General features: G+C 35.4%; 1 protein-coding gene across 7 annotated transcripts in view; it reads left to right on the plus strand.

Annotated features, from left to right (window-relative positions):
* Positions 1-12,303, plus strand: part of LOC150080478 (uncharacterized) — a 354,693-nt gene that overhangs the window by 273,809 nt on the left and 68,581 nt on the right. For all 7 annotated transcript variants that reach the window (XR_016547421.1, XM_090381815.1, XM_090381810.1 and 4 more), the window contains 2 exons: positions 5,718-5,846; positions 10,655-10,783. Coding sequence is in view for 6 of the 7 variants with exons in the window: in XM_090381815.1 (XP_090237941.1) it covers positions 5,718-5,846; positions 10,655-10,783 (258 nt within the window). In the remaining variant the exon portion in view is untranslated. The remainder of the gene's footprint in view (positions 1-5,717; positions 5,847-10,654; positions 10,784-12,303) is intronic.

Raw genomic sequence — 12,303 nt, forward strand, 5'->3', positions numbered from 1 at the left:
GATATTTTCTGATTACTGGAGCATCTTGTGTATACTCTCTAGACTTACTGTTTTGCATGAACGCCCCAGCAGGCTGGCAGTATTTGTGCTACTGGCACCTGCATTTGTGGTGCCAGCTATCATACTGCACTCAAAGTTGGTAGAGAGGATGGCTCAATGGCTCTTAGGTAGTGCCATTGTCCCATTCTTTCATGCTATCCCTCAGTATCTGGTTACTCTTTTTATATAGCTTAGCATGGATCTCTAATACTGCAATGGAGCTATCAATTCCTTGAGTGATGGGGTGTACCTAATAAATTGGCCATTTATTCTCTCTCTCTCTCTCTCTCTCTCTCTCTCTCTCTCTCTCTCTCTCTCTCTCTCTCTCTCTCACTCAGTTTTAACAATGCAAATGTTTTCATACAAAACCCTTCCACCTTTTAAAATGTATGCCAATAGTTAGAATAATACACAGGTTACTAAAGTTATTTTCTCTCCTTTTGAGCTTAAACCATTTGGAGACAAAACTGCTGCAAGCTTTGGAACTTCCACCCACATCACCACAAAATGTCTTTTAACTCCAAGTATGCCTAGATTGATAATGGCAGGAAAACTGCTCTCTTGGACATCTTTCTGTTACTCAGTGTAGCTGAGTCCAGGAATGACAGGCTTTCAGACAGTATACTTCTGAGAGGAATGCTCCTTCAGATATTTGGCAAAATTCCTTAAACAATTCCTTCAGATAGTTAGTGCAAGTATGGTTATTCCAGTTGATGATTAGATCCAAGATCATCACCACGATATTTAGCATATTATATGTGGACTGAAAAACCTGGAACAACTCATGGATAAAACTTGCAAGTTGTTCTGTCTATGATCAGCTAACTATATTCTTAGTTCAAGTGGCCTTCAAGAATTCCTCCAGTTTCCAACAGAATTTGAACTGACACAGACCTCTCCAAATGAATGACAAGTTGCAGCCCACTGTAGATTACAGACTACTCATTGGTGGATTGTAGCCCAAATACATTTTGAGTGTATAGTGTGCATTCCTGTAGTCATTTTGATAGCATGATTTATTGTATCTTGCATTTTGAAAATTATCATTCGGATTTTTTTTTATATGTTGCTTTATACATTTGCATAACTATATAAGTCATATTGTAAGCTTTTCTTACTGAAATTGCTGGTCTTTAGATTAAATGCAAAATTTTTGGACTTTACAAAAACCTTATCTGAAATAGGACACTGTCCCCTTTTATAGCATAGTTTAAAATTGGTACTGGTATGATATAGTACTTTATTCCCCCAGAATGCTGCTATTCATTCAGTGTACCTTGAAAGTTAGCCCATCAGCAGGGTGCCCTTCTTCACTACCAAATGACACTTTTCTCTTCAACTAGATTTCCCTCCCAGCTTGAACTCACAGTACCTTCAGAGAAAATGTGTTTTCTTTGGTTTCTCTATTAAAAATTTGATATGTAGCCAATAATGTAACCAGCAATGAAGAAACTTGAAATTATGGTAGTGTCTGACTATAGAACAAAGTTGTACATTAATTGATAACATAGTAAAAACTATTCAGAAGTTCTCTGTTAATTATCATTGAAGTTAGTTTTCATTCCCAAAAGCAATTTAATGGTTAATTGCTTGTAATTCTATATTAATTTTTTTCAGCTGTGATGAATGCAAAAGCTTTTCTAGCAGTTTCAGTCAGCTGTCGTTATGCCTGTAACTGTTTCAATTGTTTATTTCTTTATTTTTATGTAAACAAGTTTTTTTAATACAATATTATTACACCTTATCTCTCTGACACATTTTGTCAATTAAAATTCACAGATATCTCTATTGACTGCCATGCTTCCAGTTTTTACAGTCTACGAGATCTCCATTCTAACAATAATTTTGTGAAATCTAAACTGACAGATAACTCTGGTGGCGCCTCCAAGCCAAAGTGGGCAGGAGCAGTAGTGCGTAGCACACACTTCTTGATTAGACCGGGGTTCGAGCCCGTGACCACCAAATACGGAAGATGCGGAAAGGTCAGGGAATGACCACTGCATATACCTGGAGCAATATGGCCTTAGTTGCTAATGCTCCTAAAAACCAAATAACAAACAACAAACAGATAATTCTGACCCACTGAGTTGTTTTCTAAAAAAACAACATCACAATGTATTTTATAAATGCTGTTTGACTAAATAAAAAAAATAATAAAATAAAGCAGAAATCGATTGATTATCATGCTATAGATGACTAAATTTAATGTATAAAAATCAAATGTATTTTTAAGTTATGTTATGAATGTTTTTTAACAAATAACTATTACCATTATTAAACATAATATTTTAGTTTTAATATGTTTATGTAATTATTGTTTACTGATCATCTCTCAAGCCCCACATATTTGCTGATAATATAAAATTAATATTTTATATTATCAATATTTCTTAATCATACCAATTAAAAAATACGTTAAAGGTTTAGGCCTAAATGGATGTCAGATGAGCTAATGAGACTCATGGCAGAGAAGAAAAATGCATGGGATGTATAAAAATTATCTGAGCAAGAGGAAGAATCCCATCAGCATTGAGCATGCTCAAACCATTCAAGACTTTATACACCTCTATCATTTCACCTGGAGCAGTCTCCAGATACTAATTTGCAAAACTTAAGCCTTTGTTCACAAGAACAACCTTTTGTTCCATTCACTAATCTTGTTGCCCTTCTCTGTACTCGTTTCAACAGCTCTACATCCTTTTTTGAATGAGTCCTCCAGACCTGTATACAGTACTCAAGGTGTGGCCTGACCATTGCCTTATACAAGGGGATAATCACCTCCTTATCCATGCTAAAAAAATTCCTGTATTCCGATAGAGCAGTATGGTATTATGGATAAGTTGCTACAATGGATAAAAGGGTGGTTGACTGGGAGAAGACAGAGAATTGTAATCAATGGGTGCTGCTGTTCGTGGACTAATGTTATTAGTGGAGTCCCACAGGGTTCGGTGTTGGGTCCACGGTTGTTTGTATATTTATCAGTGATATTGATGAAGGTATATCAGGCTTAATGTCGAAGGTTGCTGATGATACAAAGGTTGGTAGGGTTGTTAATGACAGCAATGACAGTGTGCCACTACAACAGAATCTAAAACATTTGGGCAGATGGGCTGAAAAGCAGCAACTGAAATTTAACATTGACAAATGCAAAGTACTGCAGATGTAGAAATTAACCTGGAGAAACTTACCAACGTGTAGTACTACACTTAGGGTGGTAGAAAATGAAAAAGATCCAGGAGTAATTGTGCAGTGAGATATGTTATCTGAGTAGTGCAGACAGGCTGCCAGAACAGCTCATGGGGTATTTTCAGTGATGTACAGGAATTTTGCTAGTAGGGAAAAAAGGAGGTGATTATCCCTTTGTATATGGCAATGGTCAGGCCACTCCTTGAGCACTGCATACAGGTTGGGAAGCCTCATTTTAGAAAGGATGTAGAGTTGCTAGAATGGGTACAGAGAAGGGCAACAAGACTGGTGAAAGGAACAGAGGGGTGCTCTTACAAATAAAGGCTTAAGTTCTGCAAATTGCAGTGTCTGGAGACTTGGGCACATGGTAGGTGATCTGACTGGGGTGTATAAGGCCTTGAATCGATTGAGCAGGCTCAATGCTGATGGAATTCTTCCGCTTGTTCAGATTAAGAACCTGAGGGGGCTTAAATTCAAATTGAGGAAAGACAGTTGTAGAATAGATGTACGGAAATTTGCCTTTACAGAGCAGGTAGTTGCTAATGCTCCTAAAAACAGGTAGCTGCTAATGCTCCATTATTTTACCCAGAACTCCTTAAGTTCTGGGTAAAATAATGGAGTCACTGGTTAAAGATGCATTGCAAGATCATCTAGAGAAGACTGCAGCAATAATTCAGACACAGCATGGGTTTATTAAGGGAAAGTCTTGTGTGACAAATTTGATAGGATATTATGATGTGGTTACAAAGGAACTGGATGCAAAAAATAATTTTTATATCATATATTTGGATTTCAGGAAAGCTTTTGACACTGTTGCGCATGGAAGACTATTGTACAAATTGGAGCAGAATGGTATTAAGGGTAAGTTGCTACAATGGATAAAAAGGATGGTTGAGTGGGGAGAAGACAGAGGGTGGTAATTAATGGTGGACAAATGTTATTAGTGGAGTCCCACAGGGTTCGGTGTTGGGTCCTCTGTTGTTTTGTATATTTATCAAATGATATTGATGAAGGTATATCAGGCTTAGTGTCGAAGTTTGCAGATGATACAAAGGTTGGCAGGGTTGTTAATGACAGTAATGGCAGTGTGCTACTGTGCAACAGGATCTAGATAATTTGGACAGATGGGCTAAGAAGTGGCAACTGAAGTTTAACCTTGACAAATGCAAAGTACTGCATATGGGTAGAATTAACCCCAGAGAAACGTACCAACTGTGTGGTACTACACTTAGGTGGTAGAAAATGAAAAAGACCTGGGGGTAATTGTGCAGTCAGATATGAAGTTTTGTGAGCAATGCAGACAGGCTGCCAGGGCAGGTCATGGGGTTTTGTCAATGATATATAGGAATTTGCTAGCAGGGAAAAGGAGGTGATTGTCCCTCTGTATAAGGCAATGGTCAGGCCACGCCTTGAGTACTGCATACAGGTCTGGAGGCCTCATTTTAAGAAGGATGTAGATTTGCTTGAGTGTGTACAGAGAAGGGCAACAAGATTGGTGAGGGGAATGAAGGGATCCTCTTACCAAGAGAGGCTTAAGTTCTGCAAATTGCAGTGGCTGGAATCTAGGCACTTGCGCAGTGATCTGATTGAGGTGTATAAGGCCTTGAATGGATTGAGCATGCTGAATTCTGATGGGATCCATCCACTTTTCAGATTACAAACCTAAGTGGGCATAAATTCAAATTAAAAAAAGACAGATGTAGAATAGAGGTGCGGAAATTTGCCTTTAGCCAGCGGGTGGTTAATTGCTGGAACAAACTTCCATCTGTCTTTCTGGAAGTTGATAGTTTAAATAAATTTAAGGAGGAACTGGACAGGTATTTGGAGGGAATGGTGTGTTTTTTTTTTTTTGGTTGATGCTGCATAAGCTCATACACTTGCTTTCTTGCATCACATGCCACTACTACTACTACTTCCATCTGTCGTTGTGGAAGTTGATAGCTTAAATAAATTCGAAGAGGAACTGAACAAACTAGTTTTAGAGGGAGTGGATATGTGAAATTGTTTTTTTTTTTTTTTTCTTTTGGGCTGATGCTACATACACTTGCTTTCTTGCATCACATTCCTCCATTACCACTACTACTGCTACATACGCTTGCTTTCTTGCATCACATTCCTCCATTACCACTACTACTGCTACTATATATATATATATAATATATATATATATACACACACACACACACACACACACACACACACACACACGCGCACACACACACGGTGATTTTTGCCTTAATATCAGCCAGTAACACTAATCAGGGAAACCATTATAGTTATTTACATTATTTTGTATGGAAAAGCTTCCCCACATAGTGCATATTCTCTCACTATTCTATTTTCGTGGGACTAATCGAAAGCTTATAGTATAAATGATACAATTAATTAATTTTAATTAATCTATATTGATAAAGTTTTCTCATAAAGAGAAATAATAAAAAATTTGATATGCTTTTTTTTTTTTATTATGAACTCTTACTGCTCTCCCTCAGCTTGCCCTAATGGTACTTATGGCTGGTATTGTCGACAAAAATGCAATTGCTTGAATGGAGGAGTTTGTCGTTCAAGTGATGGTTTATGCCAATGTCCAGCTGGTTGGATGGGTGGTCGATGTTCAGAAGGTTAGTAATGTTGTTAAACACATTTTTTTAGTTGTAGAAAGAAATGTTAATTAATATTAGCCATATGGTGCAAAGAAGCTCAGGCTTTTTCTGCACCAACCTAAAAATAAAATAAATAAAAAAAGATAAAATAAACTACCTCTGTGACTCCCTCCTCACATAGATACCTATCCAGCTACCTTTGAATTTGCTCAGGCTCTCCACCTATGGAGGCAACTTATTCCTGTAATTAACAACTATTACTAATTAAAATAAAAACTTCCTGCAATCCAGTTTAAACTTCTTTTCCTTTAATCTAAATTTAAGGTCCTTAGTTCTGATATAATTTAAACTGTGAAAATTTCACCTTGATTCATTTTACTGACCCCATTCATAACTTTATAGAACTCAATCAGATTCTCTCTAGAAGCCTAGTAACCAATCTCTGTAGCACAGATATTTAGTCTCTTTTTCTCTTTCTCATATAGATGCTTTTGCTGATCTCATTGGTGTGTTGCTCTTCTTTGGATTTTTTCAAGAAGTTTTTTTTGTCTTTTTTTTTTTTTGTGTAGTCTCCATATTTATATGAAGTATTCCAAGTGTAGTCCCTTACAATTATCTTTACAGTGGGATCGTGACCTTTCTATTTCTATAATCAAATGTTCAATAAATCATCAATAGAACACCTTGGACCCATCTTGCATCCTGTCTACACTGCTCAGAGAACTTCATGTATGCCCATGTTGTAACCCTCAAATTCCATTCTTTTACTGTTTTTAATTCAACACTGCCAAGTATATGTCATTATTATTATAAAAAAAAATTTTTTTTCCTTTATGGGATTTTGTTCACCCCACAACTTGGTATTGGTACCAAGTGAATGGGGTGGTTGGTTGTGTCCAGTTACCATTATTTTTTTTATTACTGTTGATTGAGGAGCTGTCTGACTATTCTACAGGTGTTCAGGATTGCAACTTTTTAGAGTTCCATGTAAGCGTTCTTTGGTTTATTATTATTATTATGTCATATCTTTTATTATTATTATATTTGGGGTTACTATTCCCTAAATGTATTAGCTTTTCTGATTTTCCATTCTTACTTAAAACAAATACAGTATTACAAGAAGATATAAACACATATGTGTCACAAGCCATAATGCTGAAAAATAAAATAATCACAACAATAACAACCTCAAGCTTCATCGGCTAGAGGGACATATTGCATATCAGTACCTGCTCATATAGGTATTGATTCCCTCCAAAGAATAAAAAAGTGAGCAGCTGTTTTGGTTTCATTTTTGAATAAAACGAAATCAAAGAGCTGCTTGTTTGGAGCATCAAATTATTTTTCAAAATATTTTATTCTCTTTGATTTATTGAATCATGCCTAAGGAAAACAGTACTCAGTGTTCTCTTTTAAGTTAGTGGGCAAAAAGAAACAGTGACTTTACACTAGATGGAAAGGTAGTATTTTGTCAGTTTTTTTCAAACGAAATGAATGGCTTTAAAAATTACAGTTGAATCAACACATAATCATTGCTGCTCAGCTCACAAGATTGTGAGGGAGAATGAAGATAAAATGTTTTCCTTCCTACTTTCTCAGATTAAATCTGCCTCCTAATAATATAAATAATATAATTCAACAGTTCAATGTGTTTACTAAGGCATCTCTAACAATGTTGTATGACTTGCAATAGATGCAGCTACTGACATGTCAGATTTGTAGCAAATATGATTCAACACCACAACTTGCTCTAAATTATGTTGACTGTGATTCAGAGAAAGTTATTTGCTGAAGAAGCAGGTAACCCTTAACCTTAAGTGTATAAAATGCTTGAAAGAATGACACATACTACAATCACTTGATTTGTGAATGATTCTTTTAAACTTTTATACCTTAAAGGTGGAAATAAATGAAAAGTTGCTCATGACTGTATCCCATGCCAATGACTATCCACGGTCTATTCATACCTGACTCGTAACCTTTTGTTACGTGTCCTAAATAACCTTGAAGAGGAGATAACATGTAGAATTTCTGATGTGAATAATTTTATTTCATCTAAAAAAAATGCTTTCTGTAAGTCCCTCTGCATATAGAACCATATAAAAACATTTTGCCTGATGATATTCTCTGATTGCTGTTCACAACAAACTATAGTCAGCAACAGGTGAATGTGGAACTAAATTGCAAAATAACATGGAGAAGGTCATTTCTAACAATCCTGAGCTCCAGAAAGTGGTATCAGCATAAGCCTTTCTTCTGGAATGTGTCTCCCTTGTTGGCACCAAGTTACAAATGCCATCCAATTGCATAGACTGTGGATAGTCATTGGCATGGGATACGGTCATGAGCAACTTTTCATCATTTTCACCTTTAAGGTATAAAAGTTTAAAAGAATTGTTCACAAATCAAGTGATTGTAGTATGTGTCATTCTTTCAAACAAACATAAAAAAGGTAAACTGCAGCCATTATCAACCCACTGCAGGATGGAACAATTCACGTTGAGTGCATCCAGCTGACATGGGTGGACAGAGCAATGTTGAGTCAGTTTGGTGTGAAATAAGCAATGGGAAAGCAAAATTGAGAGTAGGAGCATGTTATAGACCTAATGACTCTGATGAGTACAATGAAAAACTATACAGAGAAATAGAGTGGGCTAGTAAATCAGATTGTCTTATAATGGGGGATTTTAGCTTTTCAGATATTGACTGGAACTTGTGGGTTGATCACTACGAAGAAAGGCTTAAGTTTTGCAAATTACAGTGTCTGGAGACTAGGCACCAGCGAGGTGATCTGATAGCGGTGTATAAAGCCTTGAATGGTTTAAGCATGCTCAATGCTGATGGGATTCTTCCTCTAGCTCAGAAAAATCACCTGAGAGGGCATAAATTCAAATTGAGGAAAGACAGATATAGGATAGACGTGCGGAAATTTGCCTTTAGCCAGCGGGTGGTTGGTTGGTGGAACAGACTTCCATCCCTTGTGGTGGAGGTTGATAGCCTAAATAAGTTTAAGGCTCAGCTGGACAGGTATTTTGAACGAACAGAGGGGTGAAGTGGAAGTGGGTTTTTTTTTTTTTTTTGGCTGATGCTGCATAAGCTTGCTTTCTTGCATCAAATGCCTCTACTAATGCTAACTTTGACACTAGCAAGGCATTTGTGGATTTATTGGATGATTGTTTTCTACAGCAGCATGTTTGATATACTAAAGGTTAAGGGTTACCTGTTCTTCAGCAAATAACTTTCTCTGACTTTGACTCTCTCTCTCAGCATGCACTGAGTGTAATCTGCCTTTAGAATTAAATATTATTCTCATGAGGATAACCTGTAATTATTTAAGAAATTAAAGACAGATTTTTACAAATTTTCTGTTCTTAATATACCTGCACACCATATCACTAAAAAGAATATTTAAGATCTATATACAGAAACAGCACTATCCAATAAATTGCAAGGCATGAAAAAGCCATCATTCTTATGAGAATAATCTGTATTTCTTAAAGAAATTAAAGGCGGATTACACTCCACACAGATTTAAGTGCTCATTATTTCATCAATTTCCAATTCTCAACATACCTGCGCACCATGCCACTGAGAGAATATTTAAGGGCTCTCTCTCTCTCATCATCACTGTAACAATTATTGTATGTGGTATTTAGTTTATAATTTGTTATAACAATAAAACTAGATTTAAATTTATTTCTGCAGGTGTATTAAAAATTGAATTTTACTAAGCTTTATTATAAAGATACAATTTATATCTGGTATTTTATTTTTGTTATTTTATAATGCCTTGTTTGTTTCAAAATTTTTGCTCTCGAAAAGGAGTGCCAAAATTTTATATGTACTACAGTATTGCAATATTGTTGTTCTGCAATTTATGCTGTAAGTTGCAGTGCAATATCAATATTTTAATTCATTAGGAAAAAAAAATTATGAAATGGAACTTATTTTTTACAAAATTATGTTAAAGAACTTTATTCCTAGTTTAGTCAACCACAATTTTGCCAGATTTCTTGTTTATTTTTTGAACACAAAATTTAAATTGAGATTAAAACTTAATTTCAATTTAAATCTAACTTAATTAAAACGAGGGTGCAGAGTTATCAGTGTTTACTCTACCTTTGGATGAAGGAGATTATTGTTCTGTAATACAAGTCAATCAAGTCAGTCAGTCAAGCCCACATCTGATTAAATAAAAACATTAAGCTTCTTAAAAGGGTCTAGAGACAGTCAACCCATGTGGGAAGAATAGCAAAGGGTAGTCTACATGAGGAAAAATTACAAAAATGTAGATTACAGAGTTGGAAACTAGGCATCTCAGGGAGGTTGTTATTAAGTTGTTTAATATACATAGGAGTAGGGGAGATGAACAGCAGAGGAATTTTCACATTGAAATGGGACACAATAATTTTCAGGGATTCTAAATACAAACTACTAAAGATAACTAATAGATTAATGCTGAAAAAGTTTAATTTCTTAGCCACTGTCTCCTTGGATATTCAAGGGTGACAGCCTGGCAAAATTTAAGGGTGTGACAAGATCAGTAGCTTCTGTCAGTGAGGAGAGTATGATAAGAATGTATAGAGACAATACAGAAAAGGGTTTTTTTTTTTTTTTTTTTTTTAATTGCTGTTGATGCAAAAAAATCCATGTTTCGGCATATACTAAGATTTGTTCATTGAATAAAAACATCAAGAAATGAAAAGTATTATTGTGAAACCAATATTGCGAAAAATTAGCTGTAATATGAAAATAGATGTAAATTGTATTTTTCCTTCTTTCATATATAATTAATTCTGAAAAATGCATTAAATAATCTTATATAGTGTGCCCTGAAGGCTATTATGGAGAGCACTGCATGAAGGTATGTCAGTGTTTGGAAGAAAACTTTGATTGTAGTCCAGTTTTTGGTTGCACTTGCAAGTTTGGATATTCTGGAGAAAACTGTGATATCTGTAAGTAAACATTAAAGTTATGATTTTGCTCATGCTGAAAAATTTTATATTATATATAACGTTAGTACAAAAGAAATTAGATTGTAGTACTCTACTTCTGTGATATCGCCATCACAGTATAATCCTCGTACGTGCAAAAAATTCTTAAATTTAACAATTCCGTTCTTCACACTTGAGTTGCAACATAATTAGCTGCTCCCTCTCTGTCTGAGTTAACCTAGGATTTTCATCCCACACAACATGCAGTGTTGCTATGGCATAATGCACAATGAATCATTTTCTGTGTTCAAGGTCAATGCACTTTATCCCTCCTAACCACTATCACTCTACTTCCATTGATCATATATAGCTAAAAATGGCTTTAAAATTGTCTGTGGCAGTAGTTGCCCTCTGCTGTTTATAATGATATCTCAAAATATTAACTAATAATTTTAAATGAATTTTTAAGTGATTTTGACAAAGGAAGTGTTAGTCTAGGAACATTCTGGTAAGGTGCACATCATTTAGCCTAACCTGAATAGTATCTGATTATATGTTAGCTTCTGCTGTTGCTGGTCTTGGCGCATTATAGCCCTGGTTGCTAATGCGCCAATAAAATCCAAACCAAACAAACTTCTGCTGTTGACTTTCCCAAACAATACTGGCATTGCATTGTGACCAGAACTTTAATTGGAATTTTGTGCTTGCTTAATGGATGTCAAATATTACAGTCTTCTATAAGCCTAGTCACGTTTTCATTTTTTAGGCCAGTTTCACCGAACAGTTACTGTCTATTATGATTTGAAATGTATATATAATTCTAATCATCATCATCACCATAACTGCAATCTCACAATCGTAACATAGTTTTTGTCATTTTCACATAAACACTGTGTTAAGTTCAGAATTAAAAATTCTGTGAATAGATGCTTATTTTTGTTAAAGAATTGGTTATCAGGTGTGTGCTAATCCACACTGTATGACATTGGAATGCAGAAACAGCATTGTCCTCTGAAATTGCATTTCTTTGTACTGCATGATGCAAAGGTAATTAACAATATATTGTTGTTTATACTCCAGCACAGCCACCAGGTCAGAAGGGTTTACAGTAAATCTTAAATACAATCATTAATTGTATTTAGCAGTCACTGGCTTGAACCACGGTCTACTCAAAGGACATGTACTACTGTGCTCTCGCTCTTGACCACTCGACTTCTTGAGGCCTAAAATCCTTCATATTCTTCTTCTATAGCCTAAAGAAATATGATGTAAAATTTCAGAAGACATGTACTGTTAATGTATTGACTTTCAGTGTATTGTAAAACCTGGAAAAGGTAACATATTTGCTTTGTGTATTATATATAGATTGATTTTTGATTACATAGTGCTTTTCAACACTTCAAGTGTTGGAAAGCATGATGTAATCAAACATTTGCAAACAAATAAGCAAAGAGACAACAGGCATTATGTAGAAAGGAATGCAAAGGTAGATGTAGCACATCACTGTTATGATTTCACATGATGTCATATGTGTCAAATGT

Source organism: Mastigoproctus giganteus, chromosome 9, assembly GCF_048544385.1.
Source record: "Mastigoproctus giganteus isolate SK-2022 chromosome 9, ASM4854438v1, whole genome shotgun sequence".
Taxonomy (NCBI): domain Eukaryota; kingdom Metazoa; phylum Arthropoda; class Arachnida; order Uropygi; family Thelyphonidae; genus Mastigoproctus; species Mastigoproctus giganteus.